Raw genomic sequence first — 23,574 nt, forward strand, 5'->3', positions numbered from 1 at the left:
CTTCTTCTTCTTCTTCTTCTTCTTTTAGTTTAATGACGGGTTGCAACCATGACTTTAAAAGGTGCATACCGCCACCTACTGTACCAGAGTGTGTAACATGGGCCATATACATTATCTTACTTTATGCTAACTTAGATAATGAGGAAACTACTTACACTACTACTAATAATAATCCTAATAATAATACTTATAATAAAATATTCTACTAATTATCTATATTCTATTTTATCATCCTGTGTCCTTCAAATATTCTATCACTGCCCTCTGTATATCTCTTACCCCCTCCCCACCTGTTCCTAAGATACCCTCAATGCTCCATTCCCTTCCTATCTTCTTAATTCTTTTCCTTAACGTTACACGTTCTTCCCTATATCTCTTGCAGTGTAGTAATATGTGTTCTACGTTCTCTATACTTTTGCATTCCATACATACTTTTGATTTACATTTCCCCATCAAAAACATCTTGTCATTGAACCCGGTGTGATTGAGCCTCATCCTAGTTAACACTATTTCCTCTTTTCTGTTTTTTCTCTTCACCCCTTTTGCACTGATAGATTTTTGTACTTTATAATACTTTCTCCCGCTACTACCATCGCCCCACCTATTTTGCCATTTCTCCATCATTTGTTTTTTGATTATTGCCTTTACCAGCAGGTATATTTATAATTTCATTCCTTCTAATTCCCATTTTATCTGCCACCTCATTCCCCTCCACCCCTACATGTGCAGGCACCCAGCAGAATCTTATTTCTATTTTTAACATACGTAATTCGAATAGCTTTGATGTATTTCTAATAATAAATCCTCTCGACTTGATTCCATATTTTTAATACTATATAATGCTGCCAGAGAGTCCACACAACATACCACTCTATCTGCTTTTATTTCCTCTATCCATTGCAAGCCTATAATAATTGCCATCATTTCTGCATTTCTGTATAAACTGAGAGCTGTTCTGGTAATCTTTTAATGATGCTATAATTCATTGATGGTACATAGATTCCAATCCCCACCTTCCCTTCTTCGCTTTCTGATCCATCTGTATACATATCTAAGTAACTATAATATTTGTTTTTAATATATTGACTTGCCTTATGTCCTTTTTCACTATCTTTCCAGTTATTTTTTAACTACAGTATGATATATATACATCTACTCCAGGTTTTGGAAATGGGAATATTACTTATGGGTGTAGAATTTTTAATATGTATATTTTTTATGTTATATTTATCCATTTTATCTTTAATTACCCACCCAAAGCTATTACTTTTAGTTGTATTATACTCCCAACATTCCTCTACCACATTCTTGTCCAGATGTCCATGCCTACATCCTTTAAGTCTACTCCAGTATGTCAACATAAGTTGATCTCTTCTCAGGTCATACGCTACTTCTCCTAATTTACATAAACCTCGTTTTACGTAAATTCCACTGAATGTAAAGAATTTATGTACAGTTTTTGCATCATATTACGGAAGAAATTCCATATAACGTAAAGCGTCAAGTCGGTGCAAGTTCAGAAATTCGATTTGTTTAGCGCTTGGTGACGCTTTCTGACGCTTCACGCTCTCATTGGCTGATTATCTGGGGAACCGCCTACGCTCTCATCTCATTGGCTGACTTATCCAGCACGTCCGTGTGTTTGTGTGAGACATGCTGCTCCCTTCAACCTCTCGTAGTTGCTCTTAAACTAGTTTGCACGCATTGAAATCTCTTAATTTTTTTACTTTTCTTTGTGTTAAAATTACCGTAATCATGGGCCCTAAACCAAGTGTAAGTGATAAGAAAAAAAGGGAAAAGTTGTCGATAGAAACCAAGCAGGAAATGATCCAGAAATTCTGACGCTTCACGCTCTCATTGGCTGATTATCGGGGCACCGTCTCCGCTCTCATCTCATTGGCTGATTATCTGGGCACCGCCTCCGCTCTCATCTCATTGGCTGACTTATACAGCACTACATGAGTTTGTGTGATTGACAGGCTTCTCCCTTCAACTTCCTTTCCTCTTCGTAGTCGCCCTTAAACTAACTTATAAACAATTAAGTTAAGTTACAAATTAAAATTTTGCACACAGCATTATCGTGTAGTGCGTGTGCGTTTGTCTGTGAGACCAGCTGACTCTCAGACTCTTTGAGTCGCGTTTCGACTCAGGCTAGTCCTCCTCCTTCTCCTACTCTCCACTTGCGTGCTCCTGATCAAGATCTGAAACTTTTATCTTCCCATCTGTTCACCCCAAGTTGGTTTAGTGCAAGGTTGATAGGGGCCTTTGAGGCTGCCTTTCCTGCTTTCTTGTGTTAAAAGAACATATGGATGTGTTCGCCTTAGGCCCCCTTAGGTCTGCCACTGTATGTATTGCGTACTGACAGCTGTGAAACTGCATTTATCAGGAAGCCAGTCTGACTTCTGTCATCGGGGTGCAACGTTTCAGCATAAGAACAAATCTTTTAAAGCACAATTTATCCATTGAATCCAGTGTGACGTGGAGACTGAAAGAAAAGAATGATTTTCGGCGTGTGGGACCATTTAGTGATTTTCTATCAGCAAATAAGCCATTTGGTTTTATTTGCTTATTTCATCCCGTTCCTCTGAAACAGTTTAATCTCCTCTTGAGCTGACAGAATTCATCTACATTTCAGTGACTCTTAGTTGAAAATATTTATTTTATTTTCTGCAGGTTAAATGTCGTATTTGTTTTACAGAATTGTCCTACTAAAGAAAAGCCCCTCATCAATACACAGATACAGTATATAAACGTTTTAATACATCCTCAGAAATAGCTGCTAGTAATTATGTTAATACATGAATTCAATTTACAGTATTGTTTTGCTTTTCGTTTTACTTGGTTTGAATGCCAATTGACACTGGAAAAACTGTTTTTCTTGAATAAAAACATATTTTAAAAAATGCCTTAAAGACCATCTCTCATTATTTTTTGACTATAATTGAAAGATATCAAAGCTATTTTGAACATGGATGAACATAATAAAATAATACAATAATGTAAATATTACTGTCTATAGTCATTGAATTTGAGCCTCTCGACCGGGCCAAAGCTTTGGTTCAGACTGGGCCTGCTCCGTACCATCCCCCATTATGTCCGTCCTTTTTTTTCCTGAATCAAGAAACGTTATGGTTGGGCTCGAACGTTTAGCCCCTGCCTTGCAAGGGAGCAGCATGGACCCCTACACTATCAGAGACTGTTGACAGAATTGCTGTGTGCTGATGTGTCACGGGAGTGATGAGCACTTGTAACATCCATATAAAGTAATATCATTTCTTCCTAGCAAATGCTTTTGTGTGTATAAAAACAAAATTTATGGAACTAAGATAAGACGGCTTATAAATTGTCCACTTCAACCATGGATACGATAAAAGGAAAAAAGGGAGTGGGTGGGCTGCCGTAAAATAGATCGATAGCGTAGATGACACATGCCGAAACTGGAGCTGCCCAAAAATAGGCCGACCGGATGTAGGCGCCTTCTGCACATGCGTAGAACAGATTGCGTTTCCGGTATTATTGCGTAGTCACAGCTTCTACGTATATGATGTCACTACGCAAAACGTACCGGAAACGCAATAAACGCAGGTTTATTTTGCTAAATATTTTGTGCATAACAAATATTGTTCAAGGATGTCCCTCGCAGTCAACAAGACCACAAGGAGGCTGCACAGGTCACGTTTCAGCACCGCAGAATACCTCCAGACGTATACTATCACCTTTACTGACAATGCATTCAAATCTCATCGATTACAATTCCAGTGCTCAAACTTGTTAAAATCCACAGAATCCAGCAAACACGTAGGGTAAAGACTTGCTTTCTTCCGGTAACTCCTCCAAACAGTCACGCAGTTACACGTAGTGCCCTCTACTGGCCAAACCAAGTAGTGAAAAATAAAACACAAACATGATACAATTTATGCTCCAGCAGAGACATTGGAAATCAATACTCAGATATTGACAAACACATCATAAACTGTTAGGTGTTGCATTAAAAATGCCCACAATAAAATACAGCATCAGACCATCGATCTGACAACGAATCAGTTCAGAGTCAGTATTGAGCCTGATATTGATTCCGATACTGTTTACGTTTCAATTCAATTTTTCAATGAAAAGGAATAATTTTGTCATTTTGGCTTTCATGTGTTGATCATGGTTATAATAAGAATAAAACATCTGACAAAAATGCTTTGTTTTAACACACTCATTTGTGAACATTACATCAACATATAATACAATATCAATATGATTCATTTTTAATACATACAATTCTTTGAGTGAAATGAAATCAGTGCAAAATAGGGGTTGGGTGGCGGGGGAGCAAAAAAAATACTATTTTGCTCTCACTCATATCCTTCAAAGGCCTCCTGAAATTGTGCATGCGCTCTGCACTCTCTACCCAATGCATGTCAATGAGTGAATGATAAATACATCAAGCGAGTGAAAGGAATCATTACTACTTTCCAGACCGAATCCAGACGTGTATCGAACAGGAAGTGATTTCGTCAGTTCCAGCATTTAGTGACGACAGTATGCAGTCAAATAAACTACTTGTAACCACAAATTAAATCACTTCAGTCACCGTGTCTTTCTTCTGTAGGATAATAAAAAGTTAGAAATATTTATTGAATAAAGATGTTACAAATGAATTTACCTGATGTTGCAAAACATAGTGAGCGCATGGGAGTCAAACAGTAGGCCATCAGTGACTCTGCATGTGTCTGTTCGAAGGGGACCGCCAAGAAAATGTGTCGCCACAATTTGAGCAACTAAACGTTTTTTCTCGTGTGTGTGTTCTCACATGTGATAGCACATTTTACTTCGCGAGTGAAGCTTTTACCACAGTCTCAGCGTGAAACGTTTTTTCTCTCGTGTGCGCTCTTCTGTGTGACACCAAATTTCCCTCTTTTGTGAAACTTTTAAAGCAGGCTGAGCAAGTAAAAGGTTTTTCTCGTCTGTGCGTTCTCATGTGTCTTTGCATGTTCATCTTTTGAGTGAAGCATTTACCACAGTCTGCACAGCTGAAAGGTTTTTCTCCTGTGTGCGTTCTCATGTGTAATTGCATGCTGATGTTTTGAGTGAAACGTTGACCACATTCAGAGCAACTGAAAGGTTTTTCTCCTGTGTGTTTTCTCATGTGTACTTGCATGCTGAGTTTATGAGTGAGACATTTACCACAGTCTGAGCACTGGAAAGGTTTTTCTCCTGTGTGTTTTCTCATGTGTAACTGAAGGCTGATTTTTTGAGTGAAGCCTTTGCCACAGTCGGAGCAACTGAAAGGTTTTTCTCCTGTGTGCGTTCTCATGTGTCTTTGCATGTTAATTTTTTGGGTAAAGCATTTACCACAGTCTGAGCAACTGAAAGGTTTTTCTCCTGTGTGTTTTCTCATGTGTAACTGCATATTGATCTTTTGAGTGAAGCGTTGACCACAGTCTGAGCAACTGAAAGGTTTTTCTCCTGTGTGTTTTCTCATGTGTAACTGCATGCTGATTTTTTGAGTGAAGTGTTTACCACAGTCTGAGCAACTAAAAGGTTTTTCTCCTGTGTGTTTTCTCATGTGTAACTGCATGTTGACCTTTTGAGTGAAGCGTTTACCACAGTCTGAGCAACTGAAAGGTTTTTCTCCTGTGTGTTTTCTCATGTGTAATTGCATGCTGAGTTTTTGAGGGAAGCGTTTACCACAGTCTGTACAACTGAAAGGTTTTTCTCCTGTGTGCGTTCTCATGTGTTGAGTCAAATTACACTTACGAGAAAATCTTTTATCACAAATTGAGCAGTTAAAATGTTTACCTGTCTTCTTTTTAGAGCATTCAGAGCGTTTTTTGTCAGTGTGAGTCATCATATCACCTTCACAGTCTGTATCTATGCTCAAAGATTCTTGGTTGTAGTCGCTGTCTTCATCCTCAGGAAAGTGTGATGTTGTGTCATCACTATCTGATAGTGGAGCTAAGAGGTTGTCTGCTTGTGATCCTCCACAGTGGTCTCCATCAGCTTCTGTTGTCATGTGTTGTGGTGATCTGCTGCTTGAAGGCTCCACATCTCTCGTTCCCTCACTTGGACTGTGATGAAGCTGTGAGGACTCAGGTGGTTTGTTTTCATGGTCTTCGGTCACCACAGAGACAGTCAGTGGCAACTTGGTGAGATCGGCCTCCTCTGGCCCTAGAAGACACTCTCCATCCTGACTGATCGAGAGTTCTTCCACTTCCACTTTAACATAGGGGGACTGTGGCTCCTCCTCTTCTCCTTTAATGTGGGTAGGCTCTGGCTCAACTTCTTTTTTAATATGAGGGGGCTGTGGCTTCTCTTCCTCTTTAATGTGGGTGGGCTCTGGCTCAACTTTGTCTTCTCTAACATAAAGATGCTGTGGCCCCTCCTCTTTCTCTTTAATGTGTGTGGGCTCTGGATCCACTTTTTCTTCTTTAATAAGAGGGGGCTGTGGCTCCTCCTCTTCCTGCTCCCAGGTGGAGCTCCCACCCTGTGGTTGAGGCAGACATTCTTCTTGACGACCAATCAACTGCTGGATGTCTGCAGGATGCAAACAGGAATTATTGTGAAAACTGTTTGTGCACTACTGTTTAGTTGTGATGGGCCCTTGAGACTTTCATGTCTGTTTCTGTCAGGACCTAATTTGAAATGTGTGTCTGCCCAATCCACATTTAGTCATTTGGGGGCCCAAGGCAAACCCAGTCATTGGGGTCCTCCACATCCTGGTACTGCAACGACAAAAGTTTTATTCTCACCTCAACACAAGGTCGTCAATGTCTTCAAAGCAGGTAGTTACATAGCAAAGTTCATATATTCTCCCCGAAACGACTTTAATTATTAATGTGTATCAACTATTAAGTTAGTAGATGATAAACATTAATATTTAAAAGAAAACTTCCATTTTTTTAAATTTTGCCCATCATCCACAATCTTTATGAGACATGAACACACATCTTTCTCTTTTCTGTGTGTTCTAAAGATATAAAAACAGCTAAAAAGAGGCAGCTAATTAATTCAAGTAATGTGACATGCCTATTCTGTCTGTAAAGCCTTCTGGAAAAAAAAAACTCCAAAAAGCGCTCCATTTACATATAAAGCAACATGCATATTAACCAGGCTACAGCGACATTGTTATTCTTGTTCTTCACATTGTTACACCCAAGTACTACGTTAGTGGCGTTGTGGCACCCTCCACACCACACTGGCTAGCTACTAACCAGCTAGTGACTAGCTTCACCACACACACTCTCTCACGATGCCTCAGGCCACTAGTGAAACGTAACGCTACATATTGCAGCTGCTGCCACTGCTGCTGTGTTTTTGAGTTTGGAAAAGTTAACGCTAGGTGTAGGCGTTCATTTCTACATTGCTATGTGAAATCAATGGGCCTCATTCACGAAACGTTCTTACGCACAAATGTGTTCTTAAAGCCTTCTTACGAAGATTTTTGGCATTCACGAAACGTGTTCTTAACTCACAGTTCTTAGATCTAAGAACAAATTCTACGAACGCTCAGGAGGACTCTTACGCACAAGCAAAGCTTGCACTTTCAATGCGCAATCGTCCTCATGATGGATTTTGCAACCTGATCCCAAAAAATGTAGTGCAAATAAAATATCCCAACAATTATTTATCATCAAAACAACTAAAATGTACTCCATCAATAAATATATATTCAAATCCCAATTCATCAAAAAAAAAGTAGCTGGCTGGACGTGCGCTGCGCAGAGAGAGAATGTAAAGGGACCATTAGATTTATTTGCTGAAAGCCACGAATATTTGATGTCCCGCTTCAGGCTTCAGGCTTCCCTCTCTGTTCTTGCAGGTGTGCAGGATCATCAGAATAACATCGCAATGAAACTTGGTGTGTCTATTGCGCACGCAGCACCCCCAGATAACGACATGCGCCCCCAGCCACGTCTTGAGCCAGAGCACGGGGCTGCTGTATTAATTAGGCAGCGTCTAATCAAATGTAACCACAGAAGAAATGCATTGTCACACACAAACTATGTATTTTTACTTTATTTTTCCATCATGATTGTGTAAATATTTTCTAGAGTTTCCGAAATGGTTTGGTTTCTGATTGATGGCCCACCTCCCGTTTCCTCCAGATCCCTCCGGTGCAGTCCAATCTTTTTTTTGGAGTCTATTTTAAGTCAAAACACTTCTTTTTAACCTCTGCGGTGGTGCGTTTCTCCGTGGAAACGGTATTTATGTTTCCTGCAATGGTGCTCCATGCCGACTCTTTTTGTATGGCCTGATGACCGGTGGATACACGTGAAAATAAGGTGGTCTTGTGTTCGCTCACTCCTTGTAAAAGCACCTCTATTTCTGTAGAATTGAAGTTTTTCTTTCGTTTGTTGTCCAGCTGCTCCTCAGTCTTGCCCTTGCGCGTTGCCATCTCTGCCTCCAGCTGCCTCTTGCGCACGGCACATTTTTTACCTTGTATGGGAAATAATAGGCGGTGACCTATGCAAATTAGGCCTCACATGCACGGGCATCGCAGTTGGCATTCATCAACCTAAGAACACCAGTGCGAACGATTATCCCTACTTAAGAACGTGTCGTGAATGTGGCGCAGTTTCCAAACCGCGCCTTCTTAAGTACACTTCTTAAGAAGACTTTTAAGAAGATGTTCGTGAATGAGGCCCAATGTGCCCAGGAATGAGGTTCCGCTAATGCTTAAAAATGACCAATATATGGCAAAATACTGTAAGTATTAAATGTTATCATGAATGTACGTGTTACTACATGGGCACGGCATGTATATAAAATTATAAAACATTTTTGCAGGTGTTTTATTAGCGGGCTTTCTAGGCGGAATAAGTGTGTCCTATTAGATGCATTAATTAGCTGCCTCTTTTTAAGCTGTTTTTACATCTTTAGAACGCACAGAAAAGAGAAAGATGTGTGTTCATGTTCATAAGGATTGTGGATGAGGGGCAAAATTCCAAAAACAAATTTTATTTAAAAATTCTCCTATTTCTTGAGCGAGATAAAGTTCCGAGAACTACGGCTGACATTGACCGTCATGCTACTGTCAAGAGCGTCTGGCTCTTGCGTGTCTACGTTTGTACTTGGTACTACGAAAAAGGTTCACATTTTCACTAGTTTTGATACAAACTGTGTACTTTCTTTTTGCCTTCTCCGCCCCACTCGGGAACTCTGCTTTATCTTGGTCCACACTGCGCCAACAACTTTGTTTTTGTCGCCATCTTCCTGGGTCAATCTGCACATGTGCAGTAACATGGAATAGTCCATTGCGTGGGAAGGGAAGGGAAGGAGGAGCAGTTGAAACTTATCACAATATATTAGTACTTTCAATAGAAGAAGAAGAAAAAAAATCAATCTTTTATGAGATGTTTGGGGGATCCTACACAATTGCCTGTGTTTGCCTTATGGGGTGCCCGCCCCTGCCAATCCATGCCCTGCAGTTCTGTGTAGCATTTTCCCGGACATGGATGCCTATCAAAGTTTTCCTTCATAGCATTGTTTCTTTAATATAATCACCATGGTTTTCAAAACGCCAAATAATAATGTTGGTTACATGTCCCTTGGTCATTTTCACTCCATTTACAGTAGGTGCTTTTGGTAGCCATCCACAAGCTTCTGGTTGAATCTCACCAGCTGTAGTCACTTAAAATCACTCAAAAGAAGTTAAGTAGATTTTCAGTTGACCCATAATAAAGTCAAGACCTAAACTTCAAGAATGTTTTTTGTGACAAAGAAGTATCTGATCCGATCACTATCAGAGAAAAATCTGAGTTGTAGAAAAACATATCACTCGTGAAACTTATGGAGGATGAGACGCCTTCTTTAAGGAGACTTTGCATGCGAGAGTACACTGACTTCCAGTCACACGCAGCAGGGCTCCAAGGAGCTCCAAGGAAAGTGAGCCTCAAAAACTCCCCATACTCCATCAAACGTTTGTTCTTCAAATCCCGTATTAAATGAAAGCTTTTCAACATGCTTGCCGGCAAGATATTTTTCCTGGCATGTTTTGCAGTGCGCAAAATTTATATCACTCTCACAAACGGCAGGTAAGTTCCACACGGCAGACATGTTTGTTTTCGGTTTGACACGCCTTCACAGTGTGAAGGAAAGTGGGGGGCGGAGGACGCTCGCTACAGGCTCTAGGACGCAATTGTCCGAGCCGGAGGTGATCGGCGTTGAAAGGCATTTATCGGCATATGCGGCTCATGCACTTTTTCACGGAAATCGGACGATATTGATCGGTGGTCAGTGGATCGGCGCATCCCCAGGTAAATTGTTTTACAAAGTCAAAGTTTATCGTGGTGTAAAATAATGCAGTTTCTTTTGTTGTTTCTCTCGTCATCTTCTCTGCTGCAGCTTCTCTCTCGCACTCGGGCAGGGTGCAGCACAGACACACACAGGAACCGAGCGCTAGAATCTCCACGCAGCATAAAAAGGTTACATATCTGCTACATATCACCTCAGTGGTACGTCATAATAATTGGGCAGGCTCTAATTTTATTTTTATTTTAGGTTCATGGCTGGTGAGTGCACGAACTCGTTTGGACCCAGCACAAAGAGGAGAGGCTAACTTACTCTCGTCTCAGGTTTCCACCCTCTATTTAATCAGGAAATGTGTAAATTCGGCAATTTTTACTCATTAAATGTTAATGATACAGAAATCACATTTATATAGTCCGATGGCTAATATTGATATTTAAAGTTAGGATTTTGCCTCCACATACTGCATAATCAGGCCTTACAGGGGCGTCCAAACTACAGCCTGAGGGCCACATGCAGCCCCCCTTCCATTTTTAACTGGCCATATCCAGGTCTAAAAATAAAATAGACTATGGGCCCACAGACAACATGTACTTAACGGTTTAGTACTTCTTAGTTTAAACACCAGGTGGCGCTACTGTCTTGAACAAGGTAGAGTCTCCACAAGGAAAGTGATCACAGAACAAAAATTGTTCAGTGTAACCAGTTGCGTCTTGTGAACTGGGTGTCTCGTGAAACCTCTAATAACCAGAAAGACGCAAGATTGCAAGCGAGAGCTATGCTTGCTTGAGGTTGAATCAGTGAATGACATCACTCCCATTAAACCAGGCGATGACTCAAGCTGGGGGGAAGGTGTGTGGAGTCCAGACGCAGGTTGTTGGTACCGCAACATTGTTAACTTGGTTTGGAGCTAATTAGCCGAGCTAACGCTTTGCACCGTAAGCTATGTTCACACTACAAGTCAAGTCTGATTTGTTTTCCTCAAATGTGACCTGTATCTTATTTCTTCATGTCAGTGTACAGTACAGACTTTTACACATGCGACCCATACCTCGTTCGTATGTAGATATAAATCCCATACAGTATGTATCCCAGGCTACTGCAGTCTGAACGCTCTCGTCACATGTCTGACCTATACGTCCTGGAAAGGCGTGTTTAGCAGAGACTTGGGAAAAGGTTCTTTTTGTCATCTGAAAATGATTTTTAAAGTCTGTCAGTGACGCAGCTCCTATCAATGTCCCGGCACTCCTGGCTCTGACATCCACCCACGCGCTCCTCACAGTTCCCCATGACCCGCCATTTCCCAAAATTCTTGTCCTCTTCTTTTTTTAATCTTCCTTGCAAAATCATTTGGTTCAACCAATGTTGACTCCAGTTGCACAAAATCCTTGAAATTTCCCCACATACCCCTAAGGGAGAACAAGTGTTTACTCGGGGCATGTTTACTCCCATAAACACAAGGCAACGCGTGTGACGTCGTGTTTTGTGCGCATGTGCATCACTTCCCTACCCTGCAGTAGTTGTTGCTGTAGTAGTACTGTAGTAGTCATAGTAGTAGCATTAACGCTGGCAGCACACAACACTGACAAGTTACATGCTATGAGGAACAAAAGCAACACACGTCCACGTTTCATGTAACATGCAAATCATTCAATAACTCATTCATTAATAAGCAGTCAATGCATGGAAGCTGAACACTTACAAAGCAATGTACTAACATTTTTTTGTAGAACACGTTTCTTCATTTTTCATTTCGACCAGGGGTGCCCAAAATGTGGCCTGGGGTAGGGTTGGGGCGATAATTTTTATATACCAGTATAAAGTCTTCCAATGATAAGAAAATGACTTACACCAGTATAAATGACATTTCAAACGGGAAAAGCAGAGTTGATTACGTGTTTTTCCTGCAACAGCGCACCGTATTAACTACGGATGTCCCAATCCGGTCTTCAGGATCGGTATCGGTTGTCGATCTGCTGTACACTAAGTCCCCAACTTACGAACACAATTGGTTCCAGACGACTGTTCTTATTTCGAATTGTTCTTAAGTAGGGGAAAAGGTAATATTACCAATGATACAGGTACTACATGTACATGTATACATATACAGTATATGTGTATGTATGTAAATATGAGTTTGGATGCAGTAGTAATATTAAACCAGGATAATTCATGAAAAAAACAATAATAAAAATTATATAATAAAACGTAATGATAAATGTTATTTACCTTTGAAGAGGAGTGGTCGAGCATACGTCGTTGTGGTGGTGGAGGAGGAGTTATTGAAAAAAAGGACAAATGGTCGTCGTCGTTAGACTCTTCTAAAAGAGGTAGTGTTCTGTGGGTGGTGTAGAATCAAGCAGGCCTATTAACTCTTCATAAACTTTAATCACACGTTCTGTCCGAGTTGCATCATACAGCTACAATGTAGCTTTCTGTCTCCTCCCCTCCTCCCCCCTCCTCCTCCTCCTGTTGGTCCCATTAGCAGTGTCACAGTGCCCTCTGCTGGTCAAGCATGTGGCAGTATAAATATGGACTTAAAAGGCAAAACACATGAAAATATAGACTAGTCTGCTTGTGTTCGTATCTCCGAAAGTTCGCACGTCGGATGTTCGTTAGTAGGGGACTTAGTGTATTTTGAAAATCGGATCATATCAGCTTCCGTCACGAGATGGAGCCGATCCGGTAGCCGTTTAACATTCGTAACCCTGGGCCAGACTCCAACACGGTAGGTGTAGTAATGCGCCTCAAAGCTGGTTGCCACTTGACTCCCGCCACCCGCAAGAAGCCACCATGCAAACATGTCTGCAGTGTACCGTGGTGAAGTTAGCTTCACGTTAGATGTTGGATATTTGGCTTCATAGCTACAGCGGTATTCCCCCTCACTGTGCCCGGACTGCTGTATCGTGGTGCGGGGAGCTGCCGGGAAGTGCCGCTCTATTTGCCGGTTGTTTACACAAGGGACCGTCAAAAAATTACAATTGCATTGAAAAGAGTCTAGGCAACACACTTCCAGCCTTCTAATATGAGTGTTCTTTGTCAAATTAATCTAATTGTGTAAACAAAATAAGGGTGTCATAAATATATCTTACATTAATAATAATAATAATAATAATAATAATAATAATAATAATAATAATAATAATAATAATAATAATAAGTTAGCTAAGCTACATCCATTTCTCAATTACTGGATAAAATGGGCCAATGGTGTATTGTATCATTAAATGTAAGGATTTTTGCAGTTCATTCATGGGCATTTCATTTACTAAGCCAAACAGCACACACTCTAAATATAAGTGGGAAAGATAAAAGATTTAATTCTAAAAAAATAAAATGGGAAAAAACTGAATTTGGGAGAAAAAATAAGAAGAATTTCATAGGCCTTAACAGAGTTTGTTTAAAAAAAGTCATATGTTCTAAAGCACACCACAAATGGATCTACAACCATGTCAAATGATTAGTCCTCCCCTAAAAGTATTCTCACAGTGGTTTGTTACAAAAGCCAAACAATAATGGTGGTCATGCTGTGTAATACAAAAAGTCATTTCAGCAATACTTTGGTTGCATTATTTGTAATGCTTTGAAGAGCTTTGCCTCACAGTCCACTACTACCACTATATTGTCATATCTTGATACATCCCAAAAATATCATGATACATGTTATGGTCCATATCGCCCACCCCTAGCCCGGGGGCCATTGAAGGCCGGAGCATATAGTAGAAATATAATGAAACAAAAAAAAATTATATACTGCATGTTTTTGAAAGCAGTATATAAAACCATAAAACCTTATTGGGTGTTTTTGAAGGTGTTTTAATAGCGGCATAGGTGTGTCCCATCACGCGCAGTAATGAGTCTCTTTTTATCTCTTTAGAACACACAGAAAAGAGTAAGACGTGTGTTTATGTCTTTCATAAGGATTGTGGAAGATGAGTAAAATTCCCCTCAAAAAAGTGCAGTTTTGAACACCGGCTTTACTGTCCGGACTTCACACTCTTGACTCTCATTGCGAAGGTCATGTGTCGAGCCCAGCGCTGGCTGAAACAGGCACATTACAAAAAGCTTAAAGGAAACCTGCACTTTTTGGGGGGAATTTTGCCCATCACCCACAATCCTTATGTGAAATATGAGCACAGAGCTCATGGAATGAACACACCAACCTGTATTTCGACTACAAAGCCCTCTGAAAAACCTCAAACAACGTTTTAGCGTTTTATATACATACGCTGTGATCATGCATTAACAGGTACATTCATCATACCTACGCCTGTCACGGTAATCATTAAATCCATCGATAAACAAAGCCGCCTCGATAAATTGACATGTGCGTAAATGCCTGTTTGTATCCACAGGCTGGATGACAAGAGTGTTTACGTTGCATCTGTCTGTGCGCATTTTGTTCTATAGTGGAATGAACGGAGAGAGTGACCCCTCCTGTCAGCCTCTTTGTCCCCCAGTACGTGGAGGTGGGGCTCCGAGAGAGTGGGTACACAGAGTGCTAGCAGTTAGCACGTTACCAAGCAAATGCTCATATGAATGAAGGCACAAAAGCCAAACGCCACAGCCCCAGTGTGGAGGTGCAGCAGAGCCTTCGTCCCGACTGTCAACGCTTACTGAGGCGTTTGATCGGCAAAGTAAATGTACAATGAAACAGCGCAAAATGGTACGCGCTCACAGTGTCGTTCGCTACATTGCAAAAGAAATGCAACCTTTCTATGACAGACAGAATGAATTTTTACGGACAGTACGGATTGCTTAGGAGAATGTACATGTACATGTCACAAACAGTAACTCCTGACCTGTATAACTGAGTGAAAGAAGATGTGTTGAAGGACATCAGACACATTGCATTTTATTGCGCCACCACAGACATGTGGCCCAGCTCAATATGACCCCCTACATAAGTGTAACAATACACTACATAACTGCATGTGTTTTTTATTGGAGTGTTTCTTAAGAGAGACAGGGTCTATTTGTATTGTTTTGGGTCATCATTGTGATATTTAAGTGCAATTTTTGCTAAAAGAGACAAAGTCCATTTTATTTCCATTGAGTTAACAAAATATTAATGTAAGATATTGAATTAAACAAAATATTTATCAAACATCATTTCTAGCAATAGCCATCGTCCCAGAGTGTTATTTAGCACGATTAATTCTGTTATTAACCCTGTCACTGCTGTTTTTAATGATGTTTCTGAACGCACATGTAGTACACTTCAACCATTTTTTATGGACAAGGTTGCAACAGTTAGACAATCCATTCCAAAGATCATCTGCTAGTCTGCTTGACTCCCCTGTAAAGCACACTTTTGAGAACTTTGAGCCAATCTCCACTTCTCTTCTTCAAAAATCAGTCCAACAGTTAAACCCCACCAACTGCCCTCTAGACGTTATCTCTGCAAGGATAATGAAGGAGATTATACAGTAGACACCATTGGTCCCAGCCTTGTTCTATTTATGAACAGCTGCTTCAGGCTGGGTATTGTCCCCACTGCCCTTAAGCAAGCTGTAGTTAGACCACTTCTTAAAAAACCGAACCAAGACCCATCAGGTCTGTCCAACTTCCGTCCAATTTCACATCTGCCCTTTCTGTCCAAGGTCATGAAGAAACTTGTCTTCTCACAACTCCAGTCATATTTGTCTATCCATAATATTGCTAACAAATTTAAATCTGGCTTTAGAACCCGTCATCGCACAGAATCCACGTTATTGAAAGTACACAATGACATCCTCATAGCCTTTGATGCTAAATACTCTGTTGTGCTGGTGCTTTTAGACCTTACAGCTGCTTTTGATACTGTGGACCACTCAGTCCTCATCTCCCGCCAAGAACACTGTGTTGGCCTACGTGGCTCTGTGCTTAAATGGTTCCTGTCATATCGCACCAACAGGACTTTTTCAGTAATGTTTAATGACTTCTCCTCTACAACCACTCCCCTTTCTTCTGGCGTGCCCCAGGGTTCCATCATTGGGCCAGCCTTATTTTCACTGTACATGCTACCATGAGGACCAATCATCTCCAGACACAATATCCATTTTTATTTTTATGCCGATGACGTACAGCTCTACCTACCAGTAATGCTCAGTGACAAGAAGGCACTAGATCCCCTCCATAGCTGCCTTCATGACATCAAACAATGGCTGTCTCAGAATTTCCTTCATTTAAATGAAGGAAAAACGGAGTATATTGTTTTTACCCCCGATTCACCACACAATGAAACCAACTTTGACACCCCCACGCCTCCTTTTGCTCCTGCTGTTAAAAACCTTGGTGTGTTTTTTGACAACAGTCTAAAGTTTGATAAGCGAATTAGTTCTGTGGTCAGAGCAAGTTTCTTCCACCTCAGGCTCCTGGCAAAGGTAAAGCCCTTTTTGTCAAGTACAGATCTTGAAAAAGCGATTCATGCTTTCATCAGCTTGAGGCTTGATTATTGTAATGCCCTCTACACTGCAGTAAATCAGTCCCTCCTGCGCAGGCTCCAGCTGGTACAAAACGCAGCTGCTCACCTTCTTACTAATGCTCCAAAATATGCCCATATGACTCCAGTTCTCCGTTCTCTCCATTGGCTCCCGGTACATTCTAGAACAGGGGTGGGCAAACTATGGCCCGGGGGCCACATCCGGCCCACCAAGCATTTGAATGCGGCCCGCCAGTTGCTTCCAAAGTAATTCAATCTTTAAGATACAAGCTGGCAACATGACTTGCTAGTAGTCAGTCAATCTGAGACAACCTTTTGATGGTTTAAGTAGCTTTTCACATGCAGTGATCCAGACAACTACGTCACGCACGGTTCCAAACAAACACAAGTGAAAAATGCATGTCACACAACTTAACCTACCCACTGCACAGTCTGGGAAGTAAAAAGGAGGGACATTCACATACTTAATAGTTCATGTTTTAGCGTTCATACAGTAGTTCATATTGTATATCACATCCTTTATTCATGTACATTCCGGGTGTCTTATTTAGTAAAAAAAAAAAAAAAACTGTCAAATTTAATTTTGTCGTTTGATATGGTCTGATATTTAAAGTGCTCCTGGAAAAAAGGGACACAAGCACATACAAGATTGTATGACACTATCATTCCAGGTGGACTGTTATAACTTTAAGGGTAAAATAGAGTGCATGTATCAAATATATAGTCTCGCCCCCCGGCCAATTTGTTAACTCAATGCGGCCCGCGAGTCAAAAAGTTTGCCCACCCCTGGTCTAAAATCAATTTTAAGGTCCTGCTTGGCTGAGCTTTTAACTGTCCGTCACCACTCCAGGGCCCTGAGCTCTTCTCAACACACAACATTAGAAGTCCCAAGGATGAAAAACAAAAAATGGGGGGGATCTTGCTTTTGCTGCATTTGCCCCCACACTTTGGAAATCCCTTCCAACTGCACTACGATCTACTACAGAGTTGTCAGTTTTTCAATCTCTTTTAAAAAAATCTTTTATTCAGACTGGCTTATGACACATGATGGTTATATGTACTTTAGTTTTGATTCTGTGCCTGTATTTTTTATTTTATTTTATTGTTTTAGTTGTTTTTATTCTATCTTATTCGATCTTACCCTGTTCTCATTTGCTATTGCGTGTTTTTACTCTTGTGAAGCGCCTTGGGCACCATTGGGATGTTGTAAGGTGCTATACAAATAAACTTTGATTTGATTTGATTTTAGTTTTTTTCTGTTTTTGTTTAATTTAATATGTTGTTTAATTTATTTAAAAGCTCTTGACGTTCCAGTTACAATGTTTATTGTTTTTGATACAATGTACTCCCATTATTATGCCATATAATTAATGAAAACATGGTCTCAAAAAGTTTTTGTCAATATCAATTATCGACAATAATTTGTAGGACAATTAACATCCAGCAAAGTTTGTTATCGTGACAGGCCAAATAATAACATGTAATACTTATAGTATTTTGCCGAATTTTGATCATTTTAAACATGACCAGAACTTCTTTCCTAGGCACAACGACCATCAACAACAGGAACATAGAAAGAGAGTGTCTGTTTGCTTTACTCATCATGGTAGCCTCTGTAAGAGCCACCGACGAGTGCTTTTAGACAAATGAGGATTCAGAGCCTTATCTTTTTTAGCCTGAATATTTAGAGGATGAGCTACAGGTTACCAGGTAAGACACACCCTCCTCCCAGCAGAGAATAATGTTGCTGGGTGCTAGGCAGACCCAACTACAGTGTGGCCCTGTCCACACGGGTACTAGGGCTGGGATAAATAACCGATTCTTAGATGCATCATGATGCGGACATTGACAATTATTAATCGATTCGTAAATGTCAATTATCAATGCTGATGGAACAAAAAGACGGAAGGCAGAGGTACCGTCCGGACAGTTTATGGTGGTGCACTTGTGTCATGGGCGCCACACACGGGATGTGACAAACAACTATTGATGACAAAAAAAGATGCATCGAGAATTGTTTTATCATCGCATCGCAGGCCTCTGAATCGTAATCGCACTGAATCATGAGGTGGCCAAAGATTCCCAAACCCTAACGAGAATGTTTTGAGGATTTTTTTTGGTGGGTTGAAAAAAAAAAAATAATAATAGTACCGTATTTTCACGACCATAAAGGCACACATAAAAGTCTTACATTTTCTCCAAAATGGACAGAGTGTCTTATGTGTTCACTGATTTCCAAAATCTGTTAATGTTGTTGTGTGACTTTGATGAGCGCTCCGCTTGACTGACTGGAAGAATTTCCTGCCAACACGCTGCTTATAAAGAGGAAAGGCGGATGTGACTGAGGACAGCGTGCGGACGTTAAAGGGGGAAGGGTGGGCGTGAAAGAGGAGGCTAAAGGCACGCCCCCAGTACATAGTACATAGTGCCAGTATGTGCATTGTGCAAAACAACATCGGTTTGGCTAAGGACCCTCAAAAATGCCACCTACAAAGAGACAGGCTTATGAAGCACAGTTTAAACTGCAAGCTACCAGTTACGCGGAGGAACATGAGAATCGAGAAGCCGCAAGAGAATTCAAGATCAACAAAACTCCTACTGCAGTAAAAAAAAAAAAAAAAAAGCCAACAAACACATCCAGCCCAACCACATCACCAACATGGACGACGTGCCGCTCACTTTCGACATCCTGGTGAACCACACTGTAGAGAAGAAGGGGACCAGCACGGTAGCGATACACACAACGGGGCTCGAGAAGTCTGCTTTTACTGTGCTTGGTTGTCATGGTAATGGACAAAAACTGGCACCTAGGATGATTTTTAAGAGGAAGACGCTTCCTAAAGAAAAGTTTCTAACCGGAGTCATCGTTAAGACCAATCAAAAGGGCTGGAAGGACGAGGAGGAAATGGCTGAGTGACGTGTACCAAAAGAGACCGGATGTTTTTTCACCGACCCTGTTGATCTGTGACTCCATGTGCGCCCATCTCACAGCCGCTGTGAAAAACCAAGTGCAGCAAATGAACTCAGAGCTTGCCATCATTCCGGGAAGCTTGACGAAGGAACTCCAACCGCTGGACATCGGTGTAAACGGGGCGTTTAAAGTGAAGTTGCGAGCGGCGTGGGAGCGATGGATGACAGATGGCGAACACAGCTTCACTAAGAGTGGGAGGCAGCACTGTTCAAGTTACGCCACAATTTGTGAATGGATTGTGGATGCTTGGGCTAACGTGTCTGCTTCCACTGTTGTTGGAGCTTTCACAAAAGCCAGCATTATTTCTGATGCGCCGCACGGCAACGAGACTGACTCTGACAATGACGAGAGGCAACCTCGTGTGTTTGATGGAGAACTTGCCCCGCTGTTCATTTGGGATACAGAAGATGAGGGCTTTGATGGATTTGTGGATGAGGATTGATCAAAAATAACGTGAGTACATTGTTAAATACTTCAATAAAGTACAACCGAACTCAGTTTTGCTCCCGCTGGCTTTTTAAAAACATACAATAGCATATTATGTGTGTTAAATATGTATGTGTTAAATACAGAAATAGCACCCGTAATGAGACTGCACCTTTTAATACTGTGCGCCTCATGTCCATGAAAATATGGTAATACAAAAGGCACACCTACGTGTGGTGCTATGAACAGGCATGCAGACAGAAACACATGACACTCCAAACCATAGAAGAAGAAACAGAGCTTGTGCATAAGTTTGTCGTCTTCCGCTTTCCGAGGCACATCAAGACTTACAAGACCTTGAATTACTTCTGTGAGCCATTATGTAGTAAAAGACAACAAAATATCAGGACAATGTCGACTGAGGTGGGTCATGTCCGTCGAAATATTCAGATATTATGTTGGCATAATATCTACACGGCAACGACAAGTCAGCGTTTTCAGATTTTCCCACTCTGGAAACTGTTTTAAAAGAATAAATGGCACCCAGAGCGCTGTTCCATGTGGATGAGAGGCTGAAACAATACTTTGCTGTTTTGACCAGTTGGTCAGTTATGTAAATGCAACATTGTTGGTGTTTTTGAGGGTTTTTTAGAGGCCTTTATAGTCAAAATACACTGCTCAAAAAAATTAGAGGAACACTTGGAAAACACATCAGATCTAAACTGGGGGAAAAATGATCTTGAATATCTTTCCTGATAATAAGTGGGTGATGTATTAGTAACAAAATGATGCCACATCATTTGATAGAAATGAAAATGATCACCCTATAGAGGGGGGAAATCAAAGACACCCCAAAAATGAAAGTGAAAAAATTATGCAGCAGACTGGTCCATTTTGCTAAAATGTCATTGTAGCAACTCAAAATGATTCTCAGTAGTTTGTAGTAGTAGGCTCCATGAGGGTGGCCTGAGGGCCCGACGTCCTGTAGTGGGCCCTGTGCTCACTGCCCAGCACCGTAGAGCTCGATTGGCATTTGCCATAGACCACCAGAATTGGCAACTACACCACTGGTGCCCTGTGCTCTTCACCGATGAGAGTAAGTTCAACCTGAGCACATGCAACAAGTGAAAAGGGTGAAAACGTGAAAGGGTCTGGAGATGCCGTGGAGAACGTTATGCTGCCTGCAACATCATTCAGCATGACCTGTTTGGTGGTGGGTCAGTGATGGTCTGGGGAGGCATATCCCTGGAAGGACGCACAGACCTCTACAGGTTAGATAATGGCACCTTGACTGCTATTAGGTATCGGGATGAAATCCTTGGACCCATTGTCAGAACCTACGCTGGTGCAGTGGGACCTGGGTTCCTCCTGGTCCACGACAATGCCCGACCTCATGTGGCTAGTGTATGCAGGTAGTTCCTGGAGGATGAAGGAATTGATACCATTGACTGGCCCCCACGGTCACCTGACCTAAACCCAATAGAACACCTCTGGGACATTATGTTTAGGTCCATCCGGCGCCGCCAGGTTGCTCCTCGGACTGTCCAGGAGCTCATTGATGCCCTGGTCCAGATCTGGGAGGAGATCCCCCAGGACACCATCCGTAGTCTCATTAGGAGCATGCCCCGACATTGTCAGGTATGCGTACAAGCACGTGGGGGCCACACAAACTACTGAGAATCATTTTGAGTTGCTACAATGACATTTTAGCAAAACGGACCAGTGTGCTGCATCATTTTTTCACTTTCATTTTTGGGGTGTCTTTGATTTCCCCCCTCTATAGGGTGATCATTTTCATTTCTATCAAATGATGTGGCATCATTTTGTTACTAATACATCACCCACTTATTATCAGGAAAGATATTCAAGATCATTTTTCCCGCAGTTTAGATCTGATGTGTTTTTGAAGTGTTCCTCTAATTTTTTTTTAGCAGTATAGGTGTGTCCCATTACTGCATTGCTAGCTCCCTTAAGCCAAATTGTTTTCTCTCTTTAGAACGCACAGAAAAGGGAAAGCAGTGTGTTCATGGTTCACACAAGGATTGCGGATGATGGACAAAAAAGTGCAGTTTACCTTTAAGTGAAAGGTTAGTGAACATTAAACATACCTTCGGTGTGTTGCATAACTTGAGTCTTGCAAACAGCTTCCAGTTGTTGTCGTAGTCGTTCGTCCCTCTCTCTTGGAGAAACTTCCTGCTCGTACAATGTTACCTGTAGTCTCTTGTTATCTGCAGTTTCCACCTCCGTGTGTCCGAGATGTAATGAGGGAGTCCAGTCCGGATGGCTTTCATCCATTTCATCAGCTGGTCTCCCTAAAAAACACACACTCCTTTATTTTAAAACTGTTTACATTGATCACGGTTCTTGCATTCATTCTTGAGCTTACAAACAATTTTAAGTGACGACGTGTTTTATTCTCCAAAACACGGTACTTTGTTTGGTTACCCTCAGCTAGCTTAGCTAACGCTAGCGGCCTACTAAATGCTCGGTGTGAAAGAGCAAAACACATGCTTTGATCCAAACTTACCAGTGTGAAAATGCCGCGAACAAACCAACATGTGTCGGGGGATGGCGTTGAAAGAGATGTTTGGTCGTCTAACGGTTGCTATCCAGGCCATTCGGCGTCTCTTTGTTAGCTCACAGATCAGAGCTCCTTGGCTTTGCTTCCACGTTGGAAACGAGAAAAATGTCACCCCATCCTTTTTATTCCCGAAGCGATCGTGTGAACGATTGTGGCAGTGAATAACACAACACGTTTGCTTTTGCATCGGCATCTTCTTCTTGTTTTTTTATTGGCGATTGGCAAGCAACTTACGGTGTTCATTACCGCCACCTCCTGGAAAGGAGTGTGGATCGAAACGTTAAAAAAACAGAATAAAAAAAATTATAATAAAATAATATAATAAAATAAATAATGATGAATTAAAACCTAAATAATTTTTGTCTAAACCTGTCTTCCTTAAGTACTCCTGTATTTCCCCAAACCCAACAGGCTTTGAATCTAACTGCTAAATATCCTCAACTACCAATCTAATATTTTCTTTTTCCAATTTTTTCTTCATTTTTTCTCTGTCATGATTATATTTACGACAATTAGTAGATACATGCTATGTTTTCTATTTCATGACAGTATTCACACAGCCTGTGTTGTGTTTTAGTGAGCTATTTCGGTATGTATGCCCAAACATCATTCTAGTTATAATATCTTCTTTCCTATATCTACTACTTTCCCTTCTTATTCCTACATATCTCTGAACTTTATAAAACTGTCCATCATTTGGTTCTCTATTCCACTTATGCTGCCACTTTTTCTGAATTTCATTCTTAATTATACTTTTAACTTCTTCTTTACTATAACTTATTTCCATATTTATTTCTGCTTTACCACTTTGCATATCTATCTGCTCATTCATTTCCTATCATGCCTACGTGAGCCGGCACCCAAATGAATTGAACAATAACCCCTATCTTCTTTCATATAAATAATGCCTGCACTATCTCAAATATTAGATCC

General features: G+C 41.0%; 2 protein-coding genes across 3 annotated transcripts in view; one reads left to right on the forward strand and one right to left on the reverse strand.

Annotated features, from left to right (window-relative positions):
- Positions 1-23,574, forward strand: part of LOC129179198 (oocyte zinc finger protein XlCOF6.1-like) — a 147,839-nt gene that overhangs the window by 83,767 nt on the left and 40,498 nt on the right. The window lies entirely within an intron of this gene.
- LOC129179200 (oocyte zinc finger protein XlCOF22-like) lies at positions 237-22,831 on the reverse strand. 2 transcript variants are annotated; one of them, XM_054772113.1, is made up of 3 exons: positions 22,588-22,831; positions 22,169-22,372; positions 237-6,525 (listed from the first exon to the last, which is right to left on the reverse strand). In XM_054772113.1, the coding sequence occupies exons 1-3, from the start codon at positions 22,826-22,828 to the stop codon at positions 4,817-4,819; spliced, it is 2,154 nt and encodes a 717-aa protein (XP_054628088.1). In that variant the 5' UTR covers positions 22,829-22,831; the 3' UTR covers positions 237-4,816. The 2 variants fall into 2 exon arrangements, 1 of the variants encoding a protein (XP_054628088.1); XR_008569922.1 differs by having other exon boundaries at positions 6,398-6,713.

Source organism: Dunckerocampus dactyliophorus, chromosome 4 (genome assembly GCF_027744805.1).
Source record: "Dunckerocampus dactyliophorus isolate RoL2022-P2 chromosome 4, RoL_Ddac_1.1, whole genome shotgun sequence".
In the NCBI taxonomy this organism is placed as follows: domain Eukaryota; kingdom Metazoa; phylum Chordata; class Actinopteri; order Syngnathiformes; family Syngnathidae; genus Dunckerocampus; species Dunckerocampus dactyliophorus.